The following is a 27443-nucleotide window of genomic DNA, read 5'->3' as shown; positions in this document are numbered from 1 at the left end:
CTATTAGGCCAAATTAGATTGACTCGGTTTGTTTAGACAATTCGGCCATTTCTGATTTGGGCTTAGGCTGTGCAGGCCCCACTCGGACAAAGTCAGCAGCGCCAGTTCAGCCTCAGGGTGAGTGGGTAACGGTGAGATGGGGACTAGGAAGTCAAAATTTAGTCTCTCAGCACCCAGGCCACCAAATCTGACACAGAACAGATTCTCAATACTCAGTAGAGCATCTGTTGAGGCAGAAAACAAAGTGGTTATAATTAGTGTCTCCATAATGTGGAATGTTAGACTGGCTGCATGGCTGACTAAACAGAGCCCCATTTTAAATCACAGGCTGTTGTTTATCCCTGTGTTATTATTCTGTAGCTGCTGTCCAGAATCCCTGTTGTGAGGAATCTTATAACTTTAACCATGAAACAAAATCTAAATTACTTGATAATAACCAAATAATAAAGAGCATAATTAGACTAAGGGTTAAAACAGACTCTCCACCATGGGTACATGTATTAGTAGTTTAATTCAAATTAAAACAAAAAACATCTTTGAAGTGCTACTTACTAAAGATTTTCTATCATGGAAATAAATGTGGTTTGGTTAATGATATTATATTAAATACAAAATTTGATTTGTGCCTTCTTACTGAAACCTGGCTTAGTAAATCTGACGCTAGTCTCTTAGATGAGGCATCACCAATTAGTTTTATATTCCTTCATGAATCAAGCAATCTTGAGACATCAAGGAGGTGGTCTTGGGATAATTTTGTAATGTGAACACAAACCTTTTCTAAAAATTCAGGGGAATTGACATCATTTGAGACACTGGATATTAAAACAGATTCTAACACAATTACTGTATTTCCTAGGCTTTGGATGCTGTAGCTCTCAATAAAACAAAAGTGATTAAAGTGCATAGAAACTCACCCTGGTTTAACGAGAACACTTGAGCTCTTAAATTAGACAGTGTGGTGCAGTGGTTAAAGCTTTGGACCTCAAACCCTAAGGCTGTGGGTTCAAATTCTGCTACTGACACGGTGTGACCACAAGCAAGTCAATTGAACTGCCTGTTCTCCAAATTGAAAAACTAAAAAAAATGTAACTAATTGTATTATAAATGTTGTAAGTCAGCCAAATATTTAAATGAAAACTTGAGTGTAGATGGAGAGAACAAAACTGCAGGTCTTCACATGCGCATGAACACAGAGTGTTAAAAAGTATAAAAAAGCTCTCTTTAAAGCCTGCTTGGACTACTGCTCTACATTTATAGATACAGTAAAAAAACAATAATAATTCTCATTTTATATTTAGAACAGTTGCTAATCTAACAAATAGAAATTCCAAACAGCAATGGAAAATCTCCACAGACATTAGCAGTGCAGACTTGAACTTCTTTAATGAGGAAAATTGACAATATGAGATCCCAAATCTCAGCATCACCTTACATACTTGTAACGGCCGACCCCTTTACCCAGCCGGCAGCTACACTCCCAAGACCTGTGGTTTGGATAATTGACTGAGAAATAATCTTACTATCAAGCCGTACTTCTTACCAATTAAACTTTTCCCCCCACAATCGACGGTGAAAAATATAAGCACACAAAAACAAGATGTAAAATTTAAACGGGTTATATGTATTAAGTAAAATAAGACATGCAAAAAATAGAAACATATAAATATAAATATCCCTCCACCCCAGCAATAACAAGACACCACCAAATATATATATATATATATATATACAACAAAAACCCTCCCTTGTCCCTATAACAAATAAACACACAACACGAATAACAACAATGAATGATAAACTGAAAATGAATAAGAACGTGAGTCCGGTAATAAAGAAACTGTCCTGAAAGCGGATGATTGAATTCGTGAAATTGCGTTGTTTGATTCTTCCCGGAAAAAATGGAACAGCCTCACCGTGAATCCTCGTGTGTGTGGTGGATGATTAAGTCCTACCCCGGGGTCTCTCGTGATGAGGTCCTTGAAGTAAATCCGGCAGATGGAAAAACAAACTGGATGGATAAGCACGATATGGAAAACAACAAGTACAGTGTGGTCGTGATTGTGAAAAAAAATCTCCTTCTCTCCTCTCTCTTCCTTCTCCTCCTGCTGGCTTAAATAATCCTGTGACGGCTGGGATTGATTGATTGTAAACAGGTGTTTTCCAGGTTTGCGGCTGTGGTCTCCTTCCATCATCCGTCCCCCTTTACGGGGACGGCATTAACTGATGCACAAAGAGTAAATGGGACAGCGAAACGAGACGCCCTCAGAACTGACATTTAACACTATGTGGCCCCGCTACATACTTAATACACGATTAACAACTCTGTCTCATTTTGAACACTCAACTTTAGCAATTTTAATTTGGTAACAGAACAGGAAGTCTTAAATTTCATTTGTAGGTGAAATTTCTAGGGTTCATTAGACCAGTCCAACTAAACTAGTAAAAAACTCAATGGATGTTCTGGCAGCTCCTGTTTTTACCTTATCAACAGTTCATTACTGAATGGTGCTGTTCCTGATGCGCTAAAAGTGTCAGATTGTTACTTAGACTTAAAATTATTAACTCATTTTTACAGTATCGTTTCTTTCTAAAATATTTAAAAAAGTAGTCACCATGCAGCTTCAGTCTCACCTTACACATCACAATTTATTTAAGAAATCCAGTTTGGCTTCCGCACCGGTCATAGTACAGGATTGGCACTAACGTGTTGTAAATGACATTCTAATATACTCTGATGAAAGAAATTCCTCAGCAATCTTGTTAGATTTTAAGTTCAGCATTTGACAGCATTGATCATTTTGACTGTTACAGGTGAGGGACGCTGGCGCACACATGTTGTTGCCACTCCTCCCTGAAAACAACACTTTTCGCAAAATTCGCCTAATTCTACACTTTCTTATGCTTGTTTTATTTCTTTTATTGTACGTATAGTTCGTGGATACAGCTGACTCGAATTGTATGGATTTGGCTTAATATTTACAGATTTTATGGACTCTAGTTTGACTGGGAACAGCTGAGTCTGTGGACGAGAACCTACCAACATTTCTTTGTACCTGGCAATCTAGGACCTCGGGATGCTCTGTCTCCGTGATTATATTAAATTCGCTATGCTGATCTGCTCCCATTTCATCTTACAGTACTCTACAACTGGGAACTGATCAGATGTTCATACTAATCTGGCTTTTGGCTCTGGGGTGATCACGCCTGTAGTACCCAGAGTTACTGTTTGTGGCTGTGTATTGGAACCTCCAAATCCTGCTACCTCCTCCTGCTATGCTTTCTGCTGCTTGCTATTGCCGCTCACCTACGCTACCACACCCACCTGTCCTACCGGTTCCACTGTGCTGTGCTGCTTCTCCACTGCTATTCAGATAAGTATTACCCAGTATCATGCTAAAATACTCTCACGACAAACTCCTTTTTATTAAACAGTTTGTCCAGAGCAAATGGTCTGACTGGAACATCCTAAAGGACGCCGGTATTTTGCAGCGCCCAAAATATATACATCGCGGGTCAGGTCGCCGCCACCGACAGGCTGCGAATGAAAAGACCACCGGCAGCATTTGCTCAGGAATACGCCATCCTTCCCATGACCCTGGAAATAGAATTGTCAGTGTGCCAAATTTACATTATGTGGAAATAAACCCTGATTGTGGCTCTGTGCAAAAAGAAGCCTCATTAACTAACAATGCACTGTTTAACTCGAGGTCTCTTAATGGCAAAGCATTGGTGCTGTCAGAACTCATCACTGACACCAAACTTGATATTCTGTGTCTAATGGAGACTTGGCAAAAACCAAACAAATTTGCATCTCTCACAGAGGCGACTCCAATTGGTTTCACTTTCCACACAGAGCCTCGCAGCTCAAGACAAGGCGGTGGGCTTGCAGTAATTGTCAAAGTTGACTTAAACATTAAACAAATCCCAATTGACTGTCCATTGTCTTTTGAGTGCCTGGCTCTTAAACTAATAACGGAATCAGGTCCTGTCTCACTCATTGTTCTTTATCATCTCCCAAAATACAATGCATCCTTCTTATCTGATCTGATTGAACTTTTGACCCACCTAAGCTCTTACTCTCAGAGAATTATCCTTCTTGGTGATTTCAACATCCATATTGACATCCCCACATCTAAACTGAGGAATGAATTCCTATCCTTACTGGACTGTTTTGACTTGACACAACATGTTGATTTCAAACCCCCCACTCTGGTGGTCATATAGTGGACCTGATCTGCACTTCTGGACTATCTGTTGCCAACATTTACAGCACTGATTTGAGACTCTCTGACCATAAAGCAGTATTTTTCACTGTTTCACTGCCTTTCCCTCCTCTTACCTGTAAACGACAAATTTCTTACAGAAACCTTAAAAATATCTGTCCCTCTATCCTTTCTGGATCCATTTCTGATCTTTTTCTGTCTTCACCTATTCCATCAGCACTAGATAGTCTTGTTGTCCACTATAACTCAGCCCTTCATTCAGCATTAGATAAAACAGCTCCTTTAAAACATAAGGAGGTTTCCTTTAAATGTTCAGCTCCTTGGTAAAACTCAGAATTGCGATCTATGAAAGCAGCTGGCCGACGCCTTGAGAGAATGTCACGTAAGACTGGCCTCACCGTGCACATCCAGGCTTTCTCTGACCACCAAAGAGCTTACAGAGAAGCACCAACTGCTTCCAAGAACACCCATTACGGCAGAATAATAGAAAGTGGCCACGATAACCCAAGGGTTTTGTTCTCTGTAGTTAATAAACTACTCGAACCCGCATCTGGTCCAACTACCTCTTCTACTGAAGTCTGTGAGGAATTCCTCCACTTTTTCCGTAACAAAATTTAAGATCTAAATAATTCAACTAATATAAGTACATAATCTGTTTATATTTCTCCCTGTTTTCCCACTCCATCCAGCTCCTTCTCTAAGTTCTCACCAGTCACATCTGCTTTGTAAGATGAGGCCGACTACTTGTGTACTGGACCCCACCACACTACTTAAATCCTGCCTTCATGCCATAATCCCGACTGTTACAACAATAATAAACTCATCCCTTGACACTGGCTCTGTGCCGCTCACTTTTAAAATTGCTTCTGTAACCCCAATGTTAAAAAAGTCTGGTCCTGACGCTGACAATCTTAACAATTTCCGGCCTATTTCCCGCTTACCTTTCCTGTCAAAAGTTCTTGAGCGTGTTGTAGCTTCCCAACTCACCAATTACCTGACCTCTAATAATTTGATGTAACCCTTTCAGTCTGGTGTAAGGGCACAGCACAGCTGTGAAACTGCTCTGCTACGGGTAACCAATGATTTGCTTATGGCAGCAGACTCTGGACAAACCAACATATTAATTCTATTAGACCTCAGTGCAGCATTTGACACTCGGGTCAGACATGACATTCTACTGTCCAGAATGGAGAACATGCCACTGGGTATCTCTGGCACTGCCCTCCAGTGGTTCAAGTCCTGTCTGACTGATAGGCAAGAGTTTGTTAGTCTTGGTGACAGCAGATCCAGCTCAGCACCAGTCACACAAGGAGTTCCTCAGGGCTCTGTCCTCGGTCCTCTGCTTTTCTGTATTTACATGCTTCCCCTTGGCCATATTATCCGTAGCTATGGACTGGATTATCACTTTTATGCAGATGATACTCAACTCTACTTCAATGTTAAAAGTGGAACTTCATCAGAACTTTCTCTGCTCACAACCTGCCTTAGTGAAATTAAAACCTGGATGGAGCAGAACTCTTTAAAATTAAATTGCAATAAAACTGAACTCCTGCAAATTGGGACTAAAATGCAACTTAATAAAATGAGCTCCTTCCTAGTACAGGCGGTGATCTCATCAGACCTGCCTCTACTGTAAAAAATCTTGGTGTCATTTTTGATTCCTCCCTTTCTTATTCCACCCACGACAAACTGGCTGCGCTGGTGAAAAATGTCCGAACGTACAGAGAATGCAGTTTGTTGTGTTTTTGCGAAACGTGGCTAACTACCACCATCCCAGATGCTAACGTGGCACTACCCGGGTTTAGCACAGTTAGAGCAGACAGAGACGCAAGTACCTGCGGGAAGCACAAAGGAGGAGGACTCGTTCTCTATGTTAATACACGGTGGTGTAACTCTGGACATGTAAATGTTAAAATCTCCACTTGCTGCAGGGACATCGAACTGTTGGCCGTAAGTTTACGTCCCTACTATTTGCCCAGAGAGTTTGGACACGTCATTGTTGTTATTGTTTACATTCCTCCTCAGGCGGAGGTGGAGTCAGCGAGTGACATCATCCATTCTGCTGTTGCTAAGTTACAAACGCAGCACCCTGAGGCGCTTGTGCTAATCGCTGGAGACTTTAACCATGTGACGCTGGACAAAACATTACCTGCCTTCTCCCAGTATGTGGACTGTAACACCCGGGGAAATAAGACTATTGATTTACTGTATGCAAACGTTAAAGACGCATACAGCGCCACCCCGCTGCCTGCGCTTGGGAAAGCAGATTATAACCTGGTTCTGCTTCAGCCTCACTACAAACCAAGAGTGAGGGTCCTACCTACAACCACACGCTCATTCAGGAAGTGGTCTCCTGAGGCAGAGCAGGCTCTTAGAGAATGCTTTGGAACTACAGACTGGGATATCCTGCAGGGTTCACATAGTGAGAACATTGAGGAGGTTGTTGACTGCACTACTGACTACATCAACTTCTGTATGGACATTGTAGTTCCAGTAAGAACAGTACACTGCTATGCTAACAACAAGCCATGGATTACATTACAATTTCCCATCGGGATTAATAAAGTATCTATCTATCTATCTATCTATCTATCTATCTATCTATCTATCTATCTATCTATCTATCTATCTATCTATCTATCTATCTATCTATCTATCTATCTATCTATCTATCTATCTATCTATCTATCTATCTATCTATCTATCTATCTATCTATCTATCTACAAGTGACATCAAGGGCCTTTTGAATCAGAAGAAAAGGGCTTTTAAAAGCAGTGATCAACATGAGCTCAAGCGCGTGCAGAAGGAACTCCAAGTCCAGCTCAGGGTGGCGAAGGAGCAGTACAGGAGAAAGCTGGAGCAGAAGTTGCAGAATAACAGCATGAAGGAAGTGTGGGATGGGATGAAGATCATCACTGGCTGCAGCTCGAAGCGGGGTGCCACCATCGAGAGAGACGTGAAGAGAGCAAACCAAATGAACAACTTCTTCAACAGGTTTTACCACCCTAACCCACTCTCACTCTCACCTCGGAGTATTGCACCCGCCACACATCCTTCTGCTGATACCAGCATAGGAGAGACACCCCCACCCATAATTACAACAGCGCAGGTGAGCAGAGAGCTGAGGAGACTTCGTGCCAGCAAAGCAGCAGGTCCATATAGAGTATCGCCATGACTGCTGAAGGTCTGTGCATTGGAGCTGGGGGGTCCTCTACAGCGCATCTTCAACCTGAGCGTGGAACAGGGGAGAGTCCCGAGGCTTTGGAAAACATCCTGCATCACCCCAGTCCCAAAGGTATCACGTCCTAGTGAGCTGAATGACTTCCGGCCTGTTGCTCGGACATCACATGTGATGAAGACCATGGAGAGGCTGCTGCTTCACCACCTTAGGCCACAGGTTCAACACGCTCTCGACCCTCTGCAGTTTGCATATCAGGAGAAGGTGGGAGCGGAGGATGCCATCACCTATATGCTACACCGATCCCTCTCTCACTTGGACAGAGGCAGTGGCGCTGTAAGAATTATGTTTCTAGACTTCTCTAGCTCCTTCAACACAATCCAACCTCTGCTCCTAGATAGATAGATAGATAGATAGATAGATAGATAGATAGATAGATAGATAGATAGATAGATAGATAGATAGATAGATAGATAGATAGATAGATAGATAGATAGATAGATAGATAGATCTTTATTGTCATTGCCACTTTTACAAATGTGATGGACGACCGGCTATGGACTCCGGTCGCCACCCCCAGGCCGCTAGGAGGAGCCCTCCGGACAGCATATTCGTGCCCCGAGTTCCAGCAGGGCCTCATGGACTTTGTAGTGTTGTGACACAGCCCTGCTGGATACCTTGGGGGCCGCCAGGAGTCGCTGTATTGGGGCTAGTGGGCTCTTGCATGCCCTATAACCCGGGAGTGCGTCACAGTCACGTGACTGGAGGAAGCAGCGTGCTCCCGGGATGAAAAGGACTGTTTACCCTGACCCGGAAGGGATAATGACTTGGGGATTTGGCCAGGAGCCACTTCCGGGTCAGGGGCTATAAAAGGACTCTGGGTAAGCCCAGACTTTTGAGCTGAGCTGGGAGGAAGGGTGGCAAAGTGTCTGGGAGTGTGGAGGATTATTGTGTATTGTTAGATAGATAGATTTATTATTATTGAGTATTGTGGAGAGGAGGGTGCTTGGTGCACATTATTATTATATAATAAATAATAATTGGACTTTTATCTGGTGTCTGACGTCTGGTCTGAGGGTTCAAAGGGGTCACGGAGACCTTAATCTGTCACACAAAGGAACAACGAAATTGAAGGTGCAATCGACTCAGTGTGAGGAATAAGAGTTAAAAAGACAAAAAGACAAAAAGACAGAATATAATAACAAACCGAATAGTAATAAATAGACAAATTGCACTTGTTGACTTAAGGTCTATATTGCACATTGGGAGAGTGATATGGAGCAGTTTTATTCTGAGTTCAGGGCCATGATTGCTTTTGGATAAAAGCTGTTTTTAAGGCGGTTTCTCCTGGTTTTCATTGCTCTGTATCTCTTGCCCGATGGCAAAAGCTGGAAGAGGCAATGACCAGGATGTGATGAATCCTGTGAAATGTCTATTGCTTTTTTGCGTCTTTGGGATGTGTAGATTTGTTCCAGAGTGGGGAGGGTACAACCAATTGTTCTCTCCGCTATCCTGACGACCCTGTGGAGCGCTTTCTTTTCTGAGGAAGTGCAGCTGCCGTACCACACACACAGTCCGTACGTGAGCACACTCTCGATGGAACAATGATAAAAAGCAAGGAGCAGATTTTTCGGAGGTGGTTCTTTCTGAGAATTCTCAGAAAATACAGTCTCTGCTGCGCCTTCTTTAGCAGCTCCTTGGTGTTGGTGCTCCAGGTCAGGTCATCCTCCAGCTCCATACCCAGAAACCTGAACACCGGGACCCTCTCCACACAGGCCCCGCCAATGATGAGTGGCTGGATGTCAGTTTTGTTTTTCCTAAAGTCAATAACAAGCTCCTTTGTTTTTTTGTTGTTGAGGAGCAGGTTATTGACTGTGCACCACTCTGACAGTCGCTCCACCTCGTCCCTGTATGCCAGCTCACCCTCCTTGCCCGAGATGAGTCCGACTACCGTCGTGTCATCCGCAAACTTTATAATCTTGTTGCTATGGTGAGTGAGGACACAGTCATATGTGTAGAGGGTGTAGAGGAGCGGGCTGAGCACACAACCCTGCGGCGTCCCAGTATTGAGGCTGAGAGCAGTGGATGTGTGGAGACCCAGCCTGACCCTCTGGGAGCGACCAGACAGGAAGTCCAGTATCCAACTGCAGGTGAGTGATGGAAGTCCCAGATCTGCCAGTTTGGACACCAGTTGTTGTGGGAGGATGGTGTTAAACGCCGAGCTGAAGTCTACAAAGAGCAGTCTGGCGTAACTCCCCTGCTGCTCCAGGTGGGTCAGGGCAGCATGAAGGGCTGTGGCCACAGCATCCTCCGTGGATCTCTTTGCTTTGTAAGCAAACTGAAATGGGTCCAGGTCTGCTGGCAGGCAGGCGATGATATGACTCCGCACCAGTTTCTCAAAGCACTTCATGATGACAGATGTGAGTGCCACTGGGCGGAAATCATTCAGACTGTTCATGTTGGATTTTTTTGGCAGCGGAACAATGATTGAGGACTTGAGGCAGGATGGGACAGTGGCCTGGGACAGGGACTGGTTGAAAATCCTGGTGAAGATTCCGGCCAGTTGATCTGCACAGTCTTTCAGCACCCGTCCAGCCACACCGTCGGGTCCTGCAGCCTTCCTCAGGTTCACTTTCCTCATCACCCGCCTCACCTCACACTCTTCCACTGTGAGTATATTGCTGTTGTGAACAGGCTGTTGTGATGGAGCTGCTGTTAGTGTCGCCTCAAAGCGGGCAAAGAAGATGTTCAGCTCCTCTGCCAGAGAAGCGTCTCCCTCAGCGGCCAAGGAGTTGCTGGATTTGTAGCCGGTGATGTGCTGGACACCCTGCCACACCTGCCTGGTGTTGTTACTCCTCAGATGATCTTCTATCCTCCTTCTGTATGCTGCCTTGGCCTCTCGGATGCCTCTCTTCAGGTTTGCTCTGGCTACACTGTAAAGAGCCCCATCCCCAGACCTGAAAGCAGTATTCCTAGCTTTCAGCAGACTCTGGACATCCCTCGTCATCCAGGGCTTCCTGTTAGGATAAATCCTGTCCCTGGTGACGTTGTCCATGCAGAACCTGATGTAATCCAGGACTGCCGTAGTGTGGTACTCCAAGTCTTGGTGATAGAAAACTTCCCAATCGGTTCTCTGGAAGCAGTCCTGCAACTGTTGGGAGGCCTCCTCGGGCCATATGGTAACAGTCCTGGTCATAATGGGAGCTTGTTTCCTGAGGGGAGTATATGCAGGGATTAGAAGCAGAGATGTATGATCAGACTGGCCAAGGTGTGCTAGGGGTTTAGCCCTATAGGCCTGTCTGATGTTTGTGTACAACTTGTCCAGTGTTTTTACTCCCCTGGTTGCACACTTTATGTGTTGATGGAATTGAGGGAGAACTGCTTTCAGATCTGCATGATTAAAGTCCCCAGAAATGATGTGAACAGCCTCAGGATATTTGCTCTGTTTACTGCTGATGGTGTCATGCAAAAGCCCCAGAGCCGAGTTAGCATTAGCATCTGGTGCTATGTACACAGCAGTTAGCAGTATAGCATTGAATTCACGGGGGAGGTATATGGGTCTGCATTTAATTGTCATAAACTCCACGTCTGGAGAGCAGTGTCTGGTGACTATGGTGGAATTTGTGCACCAGCTATTGTTCACATAAATGCACAGCCCCCCTCCTCTCTTCTTACCGGAGCGCTCTGTCCTGTCTTGCCGGTGTGCTGTGTGGCCAGCTATCTCGATCGCTGTGTCCGGTATGAGTGGATTAAGCCACGTCTCCGTGATCAGCAATATGCAGCAGTCCTTAGGGACAAGCTGACAGAGATGGGAGTTGATTCATACCTGGTGGCATGGATCATGGACTATCTTAAAGACAGACCTCAGTATGTGCGTCTCGGGAACTGCACGTCTGACATTGTGGTCAGCAGCACTGGAGCGCCGCAGGGAACTGTACTTTCTCCGGTCCTGTTCAGCCTATATACATCAGACTTCCAATACAACTCGGAGTCCTGCCATGTGCAAAAGTTCGCTGACGACACTGCTATCGTGGGCTGCATCAGGAGTGGGCAGGAGGAGGAGTATAGGGACCTCATCAATGACTTTGTTAAATGGTGCGACTCAAACCACCTACACCTGAACACCAGCAAAACCAAGGAGCTGGTGGTGGATTTTAGGAGGCCCAGACCCCTCATGGACCCTGTGATCATCAGAGGTGACTGTGTGCAGAGGGTGCAGACCTATAAATACCTGGGAGTGCAGCTGGATGATAAATTAGACTGGACTGCCAATACTGATGCTCTGTGTAAGAAAGGACAGAGCCGACTATACTTCCTTAGAAGGCTGGCGTCCTTCAACATCTGCAATAAGATACTGCAGATGTTCTATCAGACAGTTGTGGCGAGCGGTGGTGTGCTGGGGAGGCAGCATTAAGAAGAAAGATGCCTCACGCCTGGACAAACTGGTGAGAAAGGCAGGCTCTATTGTTGGCATGGAGCTGGACAGTTTAACATCTGTGGCAGAACGATGGGCGCTGAGCAGACTCCTATCAATTATGGAGAATCCACTGCATCCACTAAATAGTATCATCTCCAGACAGAGGAGCAGCTTCAGCAACAGAGTGCTGTCACTGTCCTGCTCCACTGACAGATTGAGGAGATCGTTCCTCCCCCAAACTATGCGACTCTTTAATTCCACCCGGGGGGGTAAACGTTAACATTTAACATTATACAAAGTTATTGTCTGTTTTTCACCTGCATTATTATCATTCTTTAATTTAATATTGTTTTTTGTATCAGTATGCTGCTGCTGGAGAATGTGAATTTCCCCTTGGGATTAATAAAGTATCTATCTATCTATCTATCATAAATCACATTAAGAAACTTTCTTACTTTCACCTCTGTCACATATCCCGTGTTTGCTCCTTCCTCTCCTTCTCTAATGCTGAGAAACTTGTCCCTGCTTTTATCACATCCCGCATCGATTATTGTAATTCCCTACTGGCAGGTGCCCCTTCTAATCTTATATCACAGCTCCAGCTTATTCAAACTCTGCTGTAAGAGTTCTTACTCGAGCCAGCAGCAGCGAGCACATCACACCCATCCTGCTCCGTCTTCACTGGCTCCCTGTGTCTTACAGAATCGAATATCAAATCCTACTAATAACTTACAAAGCCTTAAATAACCTCGCGCCAAACTACATCAGTGACCTTCTCCATCACTATGTGCCTGCACACCCACTAAGGTACTCTGATTCTGGCCATCTTGTTGTGCCCCTCACTAATCTACACTCTATGGGTGACAGCGGGGCCTTCAGCTGTATAGCGCCCAGACTCTGGAATGACCTACCGACATTAATCAGGTCAGCTGACTCCATGAATTCTTTTAAAAAACAATTCAAAACTCATCTGTTCAGTTTGGCTTTTAGCTCTATTTGACTTTATTACCCTTCTCTCAGTTTACTTCTCTGTCAAGATGCTCATGTAACCTGTGTGTGTGTGTGTGTGTGCGAGACCATCAATGATGTTGTCTGTTTTTTTATTCAGAATTTACTCTCTTAATCTTGTAGCGCTGCCACATAAAGAATAATGTTTTCTGCTGTCGATCGGTTGTTGGGGGGGGGGGGGGGGGGGGGGGGGGGGGGGGGCGAACAGTCTTCCGACAGAGATTGACAGCGGTGCCCCGGAGGTGGAACTTCCGGTTTGTTTCGAGGAGTGATTTGCATAAAGCAGCGCCCGTTTTAAAGAGTAAAGAAGAAGGGAGAGAGAAAGGAAAAGAAGAGCATCGTATATCAGAAAAGGCAGATCAGATTCTGCCTATGGCCATGGGAAAAGCCTAGGAGCTCCTATTCAGTCCTGTCAGAAGGTGGATGGTCTTCTCCTTTTTACCTGGGGAATCGATCGTTCTGCTAGTACCTACGGACTTGGGTGAGCTATCGAAACGGACTTACTTTCATTTAATCATGGCGCAAGTCTGACTGTACATCTTGTATGACGAAGAGGATATTGGATATATATAGTCCGCTATTTTCAGGACTCCGCATCAGCTTGACGGCCGTTACAGAGAATATTATTGTGGACTATCAGCGGATCTATATTTTATCACTAGTACGGGAATTGGGGGAATGAATACTTTTGATGTATAGATACATGTATACTGTTGGTGGCGCTGCAAAACTAAGGGTTACTTAGGTTCGGGAGGGCGATCCATGTGTAAGGGTGTTTGATTTTTCTATTTGTTGTTTGGTTTGATGGTCTAAGGTGGGCTGTGGACATATACCTGCATTGATATCTGAGGATTGTTTTATTAGAATAAAGACTATACGGGCAACTTATTAAGGTGTGATATTGGCCTATCCTTTTAACTTCTGCCTTTAGCTAGGTCAAAATTGTGGTAGCAATTCTCTCAGGCTAGTGCTCAAGACGAATCGTTACAATCTTCTTTATTTACAGTGGTGTGAAAAACTATTTGCCCCCTTCCTGATTTCTTATTCTTTTGCATGTTTGTCACACAAAATGTGTCTGATCATCAAACACATTTAACCATTAGTCAAATATAACACAAGTAAACACAAAATGCAGTTTTTAAATGATGGTTTTTATTATTAGGGAGAAAAAAAATCCAAACCTACATGGCCCTGTGTGAAAAAGTAATTGCCCCCTTGTTTAAAAATAACCTAACTGTGGTGTATCACACCTGAGTTCAATTTCCGTAGCCACCCCCAGGCCTGATTACTGCCACACCTGTTTCAATCAAGAAATCACTTAAATAGGAACTGCCTGACACAGAGAAGGTAGACCTAAAGCACCTCAAAAGCTAGACATCATGCCAAGATCCAAAGAAATTCAGGAACAATGAGAACAGAAGTAATTGAGATCTATCAGTCTGGTAAAGGTTATAAAGCCATTTTCTAAAGCTTTGGGACTCCAGCGAACCACAGTGAGAGCCATTATCCACAAATGGCAAAAACATGGAACAGTGGTGAACCTTCCCAGGAGTGGGCCGGGCCGACCAAAAATCTACCCCAACAGCGCAGAGACGACTCATCCGAGAGGTCACAAAAGACCCCAGGACAACGTCTAAAGAACTGCAGGCCTCACTTGCCTCAATTAAGGTCAGTGTTCACGACTCCACCATAAGAAAGAGACTGGGGCAAAAACGGCCTGCATGGCAGATTTCCAAGACGCAAACCACTGTTAAGCAAAAAGAACATTAGGGCTCGTCTCAATTTTGCTAAGAAACATCTTAATGATTGCCAAGACTTTTGGGAAAATACCTTGTGGACTGATGAGTCAAAAAGTTGAACTTTTTGGAAGGCAAATGTCCCGTTACATCTGGCGTAAAAGGAAACACAGCATTTCAGAAAAAGAACATCATACCAACAGTAAAATATGGTGGTGGTAGTGTGATGGTCTGGGGTTGTTTTGCTGCTTCAGGACCTGGAAGGCTTGCTGTGATAGATGGAACCATGAATTCTACTGTCTACCAAAAAATCCTGAAGGAGAATGTCAGGCCATCTGTTCGTCAACTCAAGCTGAAGCGATCTTGGGTGCTGCAACAGGACAATGACCCAAAACACACCAGCAAATCCACCTCTGAATGGCTGAAGAAAAACAAAATGAAGACTTTGGAGTGGCCTAGTCAAAGTCCTGACCTGAATCCAATTGAGATGCTATGGCATGACCTTAAAAGGCGGTTCATGCTGGAAAACCCTCAAATAAAGCTGAATTACAACAATTTTGCAAAGATGAGTAGGCCAAAATTCCTCCAGAGCGCTGTAATAGACTCATTGCAAGTTATCGCAAACGCTTGATTGCAGTTATTGCTAAGGGTGGCCCAACCAGTTATTAGGTTCAGGGGGCAATTACATTTTCACACAGGGCCATGTAGGTTTGGATTTTTTTTTCTCCCTAAATAATAAAAACCACCATTTACAAACTGCATTTTGTGTTTACTTGTGTTATATTTGACTAATGGTTAAATGTGTTTGATGATCAGAAACATTTTGTGTGACAAACATGCAAAAGAATAAGAAATCAGGAAGGGCGCAAATAGTTTTTCACACCACTGTATTTATCTGGTTTGTACAATGCTATATACTGTATACGCTGCCGTTCTTTATTATATTCTGTAAGTGCCTTGAGCATGGGAAAGGCGCTATATAAATAAAATGAATTATTACTATTATTTTTATTTTATTTTATAAAACAGGAAAAAAATGACTTTGGGCTCATAGGGATTGTCCTTGCCTGGTGTAGTTCTTATTTATCAAATCAATTTCAGTACATTGTGACGAACGGCCGGGACCCATGCCCGATTGGGATGCCCTTTGACACTAGATCCAGGGGAGCAGCCATGGGATTCATGCTACGTTCCCTGGAACACTTGGTGGCAGCCCCCCTGGGTTGCATCGAGGCAACAAGTTTGGAACACCGGCGCTCATTCCTGTTGGGTTCTGTGACCACCGCCAGGAGGAGCTGCATGGCTTAACCAGCAGGTCTGGGAGGGAGCACAGCCACACCTGGAGGTGCAGCCGGAAGTACAGTAGGTCAACAAGCACCTGCAGCACTTCTGGAGCCTGCAGCCACTACTCAGGGCACCAGAGTCGTGAGGAGTCGTGAGGAGGAGGAGGAGGACAACAAAGCTAAAGCTGCCTGGGAGGAGTGGAGGAAGAGTATTTTATTGTGATTTTGTTTCACTTTGGTGTGCTTGTGCGGGACTGTGTTGAGCCAGTGGAACATGGGGAAGATGTGCCCCACGGCTGAAGAAAAATAAAAATCCCTTTTTCTTTGATTTTTACAAGTGCCTCCATTGTCAGTCTGTGTCGGGTAGCGGACACCTATATAGCGCCTTTCACAACATACAGAAATGTGCTGACAGGTGTCACACACGTGCGCATGGGAGGCAACTAAAGGGCCTGAATGAGAGAGATTCCCTGCCGGACTGGGAGGTGGTGGAGTGCATTACCTCTTTCTTTCACTCCTCTGCAGACCACATACTGGATGACGGCACTTCCGGTCCTGGGCACAATGACATCACTTCCAGTTCCAGCCCCAGAGATGACTGCACTTCCTCCGCTCTACCTTAAAAGCGCCATCTTGGTGCCAGCAAGTCAGTTCTGTTCTGGACTCTGATCCGTACACATCAGTACAATAATTTATGTGATTTTGCAGCCAGGAAATAATTTACAGGTGGCTGCCCTAAACATTTCTATGGCTTTTTGTTGAGTTTGTGACACAGGACACTGTCATTATACTCAGAAGTCACATACTGTATGGTGTCCTGCAGGACTCAGAACTTTGACACGTACTACTTTAATTCTAAACTCTCATTTACTTGTATTTAGATGGTAACAGCTGGGAACTTTCTTTTAGATCAAATGACATTCCTCTAACGTTGTGCTTAATTAGTTGTGTCAATGAATTAAATGGCTGAATAGATGGGTGTCATGTTGTAGCAATAGAAGGAGCAGCAACATACTGATATTACTCAAAATGGCAGGGGCATTAGACAAACAAAATGGCAATTAAAAATTTTTAGGGACATGAAAATGACTGAAAATCAACAAAATAGTTAGAGAAATTAATTCAACGCATTCCTAAACCTCAAAAGAATAAAAGAAACAAGAAAATACGGTGACCTAACACAGACACATTAACACACATCTCCACAAGTAACAGTAATTATTAAGCCTGTGCCTCGTGTGGTTTTTTTCTTCCTTATTTTTCTTACACTATGAAAGGAAAAAGGAGAAGAAAAACTGAACACTGCAGCTCTGCTCTGCCTGCTGATCCTGGCATTAGAACTTGTCAGGTGAAGGAGACGCTCATTTTTCTTTCACCCCCAATACACCTCAGAGATCTTCCTTTTCTATTTTCATATCTCTCTTTTTCTCTTCTTCTCCTCCTCATCCTCTCCCCCTTCCTCATGCTAAATGAGCCTTCAATCAGTTCACCCCATAACCTTAAACTGAATTAGCTGGTCGAGTGTAGTTTTTAAATCCCACCCTGGCTGTTAAGTTTAGAGATGTCCCCAAAGTCACTTGTAGGCTCAGGTGTGTGTCAAGTGAGTTTACTCATTTCCATGTCACAGTGACCCAGAGACCTGTCCTTCAAATGACCAGGACTCCATGGCAGCCATGACCTTTGGACCTTCATTAGCTCTGAGTTTTTCCTTCGTTATTTTTCTCCCTTTTACTTCTTCTTCATTATGACTTAATGGCCCTAATGGTTTCTGCCACAATGTCACAAAGAATGCCCTTTTCACTTGCCATTATGGCTCTCCATTTTGACACAGCACATTCCTGGGCCTTCTTCTTGTTTCTTGACTGCCTGCTGCTCTCTTTGTCCCTGGAAGGTCCTTAGCTAGTTTGGCCTCATGTTACCTGTCATCGACTTGATTCTAATTTTTCAGTACTGTTTACTCTTTTGATAAGATTATTGTTATTTTTCTTAGCAGTTAGTAGAGATCAAGGTGGGGATGAAGAAAATTATTTTAATTTTAACAATAATTTCTCAAAGAAAACTACATTTAAAATTAAAGGTTTAGAAATATAAAGTGGAGCAAACATTTATGCAAACATGACAATAAGACAAGACAAGATGAGATAAGACTAAATAAAATAGGACTGGAAAACACAGAATAAGATATAAACTGATAGGATAAGTTAAGATAAGGCGCTATAAGCTGCAATAAGAAAAGACAAGACAGGCTGTGCCATAAAAAGAGAAGACCCGAGAGGAGACAAGATAAGGTCTGTGTCTTTACATCTCTTCTTAATCGAGATGATGAAAAGATTAGAAGCTGTCATAGTATTACAGAATTAAAGGAATATGGCCTAAGAGACAGAAGATGTGCTCAAGTCAAGTCCATTGCTTTGTATGTTTGAAGGCGCTCTATTTACACACCCCTATAAAACACAGGAGGACACATGAAACCCACCAAGACAGGATTTGATTTCAACACAAAAATGCAGTTAAGGGCACTGTGAACAAACTACAAAATGTGCAGAGCAGTCCAGAAACGAGTAAGCGGAGTTTGGTGTTGGTGCTGAGCACACAGAGGGTCCACTCAGCTAAGTGATGTACGCAGTGTGTGTGGTTTACCTCCTCACAGAGAGACACAGCAACAACAACATCATTTATTTATAAAGCACGTTTTCATACAACAATGTAGCTCAAATGGCTACAAGGAGACACAGCATTGTCAGAACACAGAGGGGCTCTTATTTAAAGAGGGGTCGACATGCTGGATACTTCATAGAGCGATTCACACCATGTGGGGGCAAAACATTCAAATGTCTTTATAATCGAGACTGTGATGGCATTGTGACGCTCAGAGAATATAACTTTATCTGTTACGGCACATGGCCAAATGCACTTGTAGCTCCTCTTACCTCAGATGTGAGACGTACTTCAAACTCTTCAACAAATGTCTGTACTCCGTGTCATTTATGTTGTAATTCCTCAGGTCTAAAGGTTTCTGGGTTTGCAGGAGACTCAGCATTTCACAGAACGCAGGCCACTGCTCCTCGTCGATAAAGAGCTCCCATCTCTCAGGATACGACTGATATAATGACGAGAATCTTGGAAAAAAGCTCTGATCTGCATCAACTTCATATTGTTTTACATCTTCATAGAGATTTAAGAGAATGTCAGAGAGTATTTCATTTCTACCATGTTGTTCATTTAAGTCATATCTAAAACAAAGAAAAAAGAAATTAATTCATTCTGAATCCCACTGTGAAATGTTGAATTAGTGTAAAGCAAAGATGTCCATTGCCATTAACACAGACTTGTATCAGCGGTTGTGTTTCACATTTTGTTAACATTTTGGATGGTGGTGCAGTGGTTAGTGCTGCTGTCTATGGCTACAGTGCACGAGTCCGGTTTGTTCTCTTGTCTCGTACTTCTACTTGGGAGTAATTGTATTCAGAATTGTCTCGGACTCGCCCGCTGGTCTGTGTAATTTGTTTTTTGGCCTTGATCGAGACCCGTTGCCTTCTATGAAGCTGTTTTTTATCTTTTAGTTTTTTGTTTTGTGTTTTTTTCACATTCGTGTCACATTTCCATTAGCAAACATCTGAGCTCGCTGTGTTTGATTTGTCTGTGCACTTTCACCAGTTATTTTTATTGTTACTGGTTAGAGTCACATTTGAGAACATCTTCATTAGTTCAATGTAATTTCTGGAATGATTACTACTCTTCTTGCATTTGTAATAATGTCTTAGTGTTATATTTCATGGGAGCCATTAGCCAGGAGAACTGACCACTCATGCACCACATCACCCGATTGCTAAAACACAACAGAACGACTCTGTCTTGCTCTGGACAGCAGTGTTCATGGGGACTTTGATCACTTTGGGGTGAGACTTGCCAGCTGCTTGTGACTTTACTTACCATTCTGATTTGTTAAACTGTGGAGAATTCAACACTACTGAGCCCGGCTTGTTAGCAGGCTGCTCTCTTCACCTGTTCCCAAAAACACACCAGGCTGATCTGTACCTTCGTCACTACAACAACTGCAGGTTTTTTGTTTCAAATGAGCGCAGCTACAGCAGCTGAGGTTTTGTTTGATTGCAAACTCAACTCAACTCAACTTTAATGTTATTATCTCATAAAGGGAGATTCATTTGGTTTGTGCATCAAAAGAAAACTTACATAGACATGAGATTTAAATATAAAAAGTCAAGGAAGGAAAAATGCAGTATAAGGAAGCAAATATACATCTGAACGCCAACATGCATACATTTATTAAACATACATAAAAATATCAAATAATGATGAAAACATACACAAGTGCCATTAAATAAAGATAAACAAGACACAACACACAGAGAGACACACACACACACACACCGTGTCACCACTGAGCGCAGTGCCACTCTAATCTTCTCTTCTCAGGATTTGCACATCACACACAAACAACAAATGGAATGTATTCAAAAACGTTTGGGTTAACTAGACAGGAAGTACAGCGTTGTGCCCGTCACTCTGCGGATTATTGGGTCATCAACTTGTTGTGTTCCATGATCCATAACTTCTCTCACCCAGGCTGACTTGAGTATGAAAGCATAAGTACAATATCCATGTACATATAGCACAGATAGTGAAATGGTTCATAAAGTGGCTCAGGTTGTGCAATATTACAACTGTATCGCAAGTTTACAGTGAGGTGATTGTACTTATAAGTCCAAACAGTTCTACCGGAACACTTGATGGACTGATTGAGTGCATTTAGAGCTCTTGGGATGAAACTGTTTTTGAACCGCAAAGAAAGACTCTGAAGTGTTTGCTCTCTTCAAGTTCAAATAGACTGTGTGCATGGCTGAGGCAGTGTCTGCTAGATTCTGTATCCCAATAATTCTCTCCACTCTTGACACAACTGCTGTAGAGCTTTCTGATCAGCTGCTGTAAGAGCTGTAATTCCACACTCAGATACAGTGGTTAAAATACTCTGAGTGGTGCACTGAGAGTAATAACACTAAAGCAGCTGTTGTATGTGGAATAGTTTGGCTATTCTGTGCACCATTATATGGTTACAGGTTGATTACAATCAGATGCTATAAACTAATAAATGATAAGCAGTTAATTTCAGTGTATTTGATAAAGCCGCATCAGGGATGTAGATGGAAAAAAATAAAGGGAGACCACACAGGAACAGTAGCCTTGATTTGATGCTGGGTGCTGCCAGTTTGCAAAACGAAGTAGAAACGTACGTATGCTATGGTTTGAGCTGGCGTGAGAATGTGTGTGGCTTTACGCCAGGTTTAGTTTTTATACATCATGATGTGAGCGTAGAAATGGGCGTACCAAACATTTTTGTGCATACGCACCGTTTATACATGAGGCGCACAAATTAGACTTTACACTCCCTTAGAGACACAAACCTCAGACATCTGGGCCAATCACCATTACAAAGAGTCACTGCTTTAGCTTAGGTACTTTGCCAAACTTATTCGACTAGTGGTCTTAAAACTCAGCATAATGACCAAAATAATAATTAAAAAAGCATTGTATCATCACTATACTGTATATACTAGTTATAGACGTTTTAGAGGGGTTGAGCTAAAATGTCCATTAGCAAATGAAAGAAAAAAAAAGAAACATGATGTGAAAACAAGAAAAGAGGTTGTAACAAAAAAAAAATCACAGGCCTAAGACCCAATTTACATTTATAAAGAGAGAAATGAGAGTCAGGTGTACACAGGGTTCAAAACTACACCATTCATTAAAAACAGGGGATAACCACAACCTTCATCAGAATGTTAAGGACTAAAACAGCAGAGAGCACCAATCAGGACAGGCAGGAGAAGAAACAAATCACTGTGTAGACTGGGCCGAGTGCAGACGTAACAGGGCCGGTGACTGGTGCCAATAAATTGATCCACACTCCTATTCTGTTATTGGTTAGGTCACATGAGGCTGTAGTAGAACATCTGCCTAAACTCATAACCAGGAACAAAATGTCTACAGCTGGCCTAACTGAAGAAAACGTCTGGACAGGAACACCAATAAAATAAAAGAAAAAGACACACAATTGTTTCATAGGTCCCCAGTTTGAGCTATCATTCCTTGCATATTTGTATTCAAATTAATAAAATTGTAATCAAACGTGTTTATCATTCCCCGAAAGAAAATAAAAAAAGCTTTATTTATTTAATTAATTATTTATTTTTCAAAACCAAAACAAATTCAGAGAAAAAAATCAAGAAAGGGCAGTTGGTCAAGAAGTTTGTATAACATTATACTGGTGACCTGATGTCCTGCACGGCCTGGACTTGCACTGATTATGTGACTGATTACGAAAAGCATGGCGACATCTTCGAAATTCATTATTTTACTGGGTTATTCCTCCAGTGACTATTAGACTGGCTTGAGCAGAACTTCAAGAGCATAGAACCAGTGAGAAGATCACCTTTGGTGTGACTAAGGGATGAAACCTGGAACTGGGCAACGTGATCTAAATGAAAGGAGCTGTTAATTCTGCTCTGTTATCCGAGAATGATTCAGGTGAATATCAGGCTGAGAGCAGAGGCTGATGCACAAAATTACACTACAAATTAAAACAAAGAAGAGAGAAAAGAGTGTTGAATGAACAATAAATATACTGTACATCAGGTTATTTACCGTATAGAAGATATCCCATCCAGACAGTCTGACAAGAACTGAACAAATCTTTTACTTTCACTTCCACTTATGCCCCAGTGATCATCATCATCCACTATGATGTCAACTTTACTTGAGGAACATTTTATAAAGTTGCTGATTGTCTTCAGTGTCTCCTCTGTCCAGTTTGGGTTCACATGGACTTCATTGTTTGTGAGCCTCAAAGATTCATTAAAGTCCTTTTGGTCTCCAAAGTCCGCCATACATTTATAATGCAAAATGTAACTTATCCGTTTCTCTCTGTAAGATATAAAGACATTGCACACATTCTGTCATTTTTTACTAATTAACATCTCTGTAAAAACATCAGAATTGATGACACTGAGCCATTGTATTTTCCTTTAATAAAAGCACACACAAGTGAAGGTTAACTGTTTAATTTTACAAATGGCCACATACATAACACAGAGTAAAAAATGAAAAGTATATTGATTTAAAACTGCAAACTGTGACATGTTACAAAATATAATTATGCAAATGGTAATATTATTCTGATATTTTTGTAGTTGAAAGTGTACAGTATATAAGGGCGGCACAGTGGCGCAGTGGAGTTTGCATGTTCTCCCCGTGTCTGCGTGGGTTTCCTCCCACAGTCTAAAGACATGCAGGTTAGGTGGATTGGTGATTCTAAATTGGCCCTAGTGTGTGCTTGGTGTGAGTGTGTGTTTGTGTGAGCGCCCTGCGGTGGACTGGCGCCCTGCCCAGGGTTTGTTTCCTGCCTTGCACCCTGTGTTGGCTGGGATTGGCTCCAGCAGACCCCCGTGACCCTGTAGTTAGGATATAGCGGGTTGGATAATGGATGGATGGATGGAGGTGTATATAAAGGAGACATAAATTGGACATGTGACATTTAGGAAATACAGTGACAAAGTCCAGAAGAACACAGAATGGCGTTTCTCCACTTTTAACAGGCTTGGGAAGAATATGAAAAAGAAAGAATGCTGAGATGCTGTTCATCCTCCTCCTCCTTCAGAACGCGCAGAGTGACAAGCAGAACAGGCATCTTGGTAGAAGCAGCCTGTAGCTGATCTGTCCACTTCTGCTTAGTGTACGTTCAGCTCCCCACCCTTCACAAAGCGAACGGCAGAGATGAGAAGTGGGAAAAGGACACCTGCTGTACAGGCTTTTAAGTGATTGATGCAAAGCACGACAAGCACAACACACAGCTGGCCAGCAGCAGCAACAAGACACCAGCTGAACCAATCGCATCTCTTTAGCGTGCGTTCAGACCCCCCCTCTCAACACGAACAATGTGCCATGAGAAAGAGATTTAACCACGCCTGGGGCAGGAAATAAAGGACAAATATTGTTTTTACAAAAATTTAAAAGTAAAAATGAAAATGATGCATATGTAACAATTCCCATGAAAATAACAATCTCTTTAAATTGTTTATCCAGTAAACCAAACCCGGTGGTGGGCGAGCAAAGTGAGCAGGGGGCAGAGCCCCCTAGTAATAATAATAGTATTAATAAATCCACAGTGTAGCAGGGGCGCGATAGCTGAACCACGATATAGCAGGGGATCACTGTACAGACTTCATGAACTTCTTCAGTGCGAAAATTAAAAATATAAGATCCCAGATCTCAGCATCACAGTACAAACCGCATACTAGCTTAGCAGACCCTGTCTCACATTGCACTCAGCACTTTAGTAATTTAAATCCTGTAACTGAGCAGGAAGTCTTAACTTTAATATCTAAAATGAAGCCCACTACTTGTTCCCTGATCCAGTGCCAACAAAACTAGTAAAAAATGCAATGGATGTTCTTGCAGCGCCTCTTTTAAACATTATCAATAGTTCATTATTGCATGGCACAGTACCTGATACACTAAAAGTGTCTGTCATTAAACCAGCAGTTCTCAAACCTCAAACCTAGGGGGGCGTGAAGTAACAAAAAAGGGGTCGCTAATGTTGCCATATGTGGTGTAATTTCACTATTTGTAGGGAAATTTTAAACATGTAGTGGTGTATCGGCAGAAAAAAATATAGGAATAAATTTTATTAGGGTTTCAAAAAACATTAGAGGGGCGCGATTAAAACTGTTATGAAAACTTGGGTGGTAAATACTTAAAGGTTGAGAAACGCTGCATTAAACCATTACTTAAAAAGTCAGACCTAGACCCACACATACTTAATAATTATAGACTGTGCCATGTGGCCGGGGTCCATGGCCTGTTGGGATGCCCCTTCATTCTATATTCAGGGGGAGCAGCCCTGGACGGTGCAATACCTCCCCCTGGACGCTAGATGGCCACCCCCTTGGCTGGAGCGGTGCCTCGGTATACCCGCAGGGCTCCATGGAAATTGGAGTCGGGTGCAGCCCTGTTGGGTCCCACAGGCACCGCCAGGGGGTGCTGCAGCTGGGACTCCTGAGCCCGTATGAGCAGCGTATTTGCCACACCCGGAAGTGCAGCCGGAACTCGGCATTCAACCACCTGGAGCACTTCAGTGTGGACTATAAAAGTGCCCAGCAACCACCACTCAAGGAGCCAGAATCGGGAGGAGGACGACGAGGTTGCCTGGGAGGAGTGATGGAGTAAGAAAAGAGTGTTTAAGTGCGCTATTTGTATCTTTTGGGACTGTGTCGTGCCTGTGTGTTTCTCTTCTCAGTACTCAAATGTGGCACATGGTGCCATGGCCCACCTACCAAGTTGTTTTGCCTGCCTAAGATAAAGTCATCCCTGATGGAGGATTGCAGGAATTGTGGGAAAGAGGGGTCCTTTCTTCGGATTGGCTGGCCCAGCACTGTTTCAGCTGTGGAATGGCCAATAGGGGGAGGCAGCTTGATGGCTGAGGTCTCCAGGACTCTAAACAAATCCAAATCATATTATGGGATATCATCTACTGTTAAATTCTGGTCGGTACTTGTAAAATGTTTATTTTTATATTGTATTGAGGATTTGTTCTGTTCTGTGTATTGTATTGTATTGTATTGACCCCCTTCTTTTGACACCCACTGCACGCCCAATCTACCTGGAAAGGGGTCTCTCTTTGAACTGCCTTTCCTGGGTTTCTTCCATTTTTTCCCTACAAGGTTTTTTTTTACTTGGGAGTTTTTTCTTGTCTTCTTAGAGAGTCACAGCTGGGGGGCTGTCAAGAGGCAGGGCCTGTTAAAGCCCATTGCGGCACTTCTTGTGTGAGTTTGGACTGTACAAAAATCAATTGTATTGTATTGCATTACATCTGAGTGCAGGTTTCCACTAATTATGGAATATCTGTACTTTACCAACAATGATGATGAAAATACCCCTCCAGCCCCCAAAATGAAGAGAACGTGGGAGATATACCAGGCGTTTGTAGTAAAATTTTAGAGCATTTACACTTCGGACTGTGAAGTCAGCATTGATGAAAGTCTCATGGCTTAGAAGGGCAAACAGTCATGGATACAGTACATCGCGTCAAAGAGAGCAAGATTTGGTATAAAGTTATACGAGCTTTGTGGATCTAAAATGGGATACATCTGGAATTAGGTCCTATACACTGGGAAAGGGACAATGTCTGATCTGAAATACAGTCAGTACGGCGTTGCTACGTCATTTGTGCTGACTTTGATTGATTCTCTGCTGGATCAATGTTACTGTGTAACCATGGACAGTTTTATACTTCGCCAGAGCTATTTGACATCTTACTGCAAAGAAAGACTGGCGCATATGGAACAGAGTGTCACCACCGTCATGGCACACCTGAAGACTTTGGCAGAGCTAAATGACAGTGAGGTGCACTAGTAGCCTGGCAAAAGGGTAAAGTGCCTGTGCTGAAATGGAGATAGATAGATAGATAGATAGATAGATAGATAGATAGATAGATAGATAGATAGATAGATAGATAGATAGATAGATAGATAGATAGATAGATAGATAGATAGATAGATAGATAGATAGATAGATAGATAGATAGATAGATAGATAGATAGATAGATACTTTATTAATCCCAAGGGGAAATTCACATACTCCAGTAGCAGCATTATGATACAAAAAACAATATTAAATTAAAGATTGATAACAATGCAGGTAAAAACAGACAATAACTTTGTATAATGTTAACCTTTACCCCTGGGTGGAATTGAAGAGTCACATAGTGTGGAGGAGGAACGATCTCCTCAGTCTGTCTGTGGAGCAGGACGGTGACAGCAGTCTGTCACTGAAGCTGCTCCTCTGTCTGGAGATGATCCTGTTTAGTGGATGCAGTGGATTCTCCATGATTGATAGGAGTTTGCTCAGTGCCCGTTGCTCTGCCACAGATGTTAAACTGTCCAGCTCCATGCCAACAATAGAGCCTGCCTTCCTCTCTAGTTTGTCCAGGCGTGAGGCGTTCTTCTTCTTAATGCTGACTCCCAAGCACACCACCGTGTAGAAGAGGGCGCTCGCCACAACCATCTGATAGAACATCTGCAGCATTTTATTGCAGATGTTGAAGAACGCCAGCCTTCTAAGGAAGTATAACTGGCTCTGTCCTCTCTTACACAAAGCATCAGTATTGGCAGTCCATTCTAATTTATCATCCAGCTGCACTCCCAGGTATTTATAGGTCTGCATCCTCTGCACACAGTCACCTCTGATGATCACGGGGTCCATGAGGGGACTGGGCCTCCTAAAATCCACCACCAGCTTCTTGGTTTTGCTGGTGTTCAGGTGTAGGTGGTTTGAGTCACACCATTTAACAAAGTTCTTGACCAGGTTCCTATACTCCTCCTCCTGCCCACTCCTGATGCAGCCCACGATGGCAGTGTCATCAGCGAACTTTTGCATGTGGCCTCACTCCGAGTTGTATTGGAAGTCCGATGTATATTGGCTGAACAGGACCGGAGAAAGTACAGTCCCCTGCGGCGCTCCTGTGTTGCTGACCACAATGTCAGACCTGCAGTTCCTGAGACGCACATACTGAGGTCTGTCT

At 43.1% G+C, this 27443-nt stretch overlaps 1 protein-coding gene across 6 annotated transcripts in view; it reads right to left on the bottom strand.

The window, feature by feature from the left end:
- The window catches only part of LOC114669445 (uncharacterized), a 488735-nt gene that overhangs the window by 56238 nt on the left and 405054 nt on the right, over window positions 1–27443 (bottom strand). For 5 of the 6 annotated variants that reach the window (XM_051923216.1, XM_051923211.1, XM_051923213.1 and 2 more), the window contains one exon: window positions 22510–22788. The exons of the other annotated variant lie outside the window; for it this stretch is intronic. In XM_051923216.1, the coding sequence (XP_051779176.1) occupies window positions 22510–22788 (279 nt within the window). The remainder of the gene's footprint in view (window positions 1–22509; window positions 22789–27443) is intronic. 6 annotated transcript variants of the gene reach the window in all.

This window comes from Erpetoichthys calabaricus, chromosome 2, assembly GCF_900747795.2.
Source record: "Erpetoichthys calabaricus chromosome 2, fErpCal1.3, whole genome shotgun sequence".
NCBI lineage: Eukaryota > Metazoa > Chordata > Cladistia > Polypteriformes > Polypteridae > Erpetoichthys > Erpetoichthys calabaricus.
The sequence above is the reverse complement of the archived record's forward strand: the minus strand, read 5'-3'. Positions and strand labels throughout refer to the sequence as shown.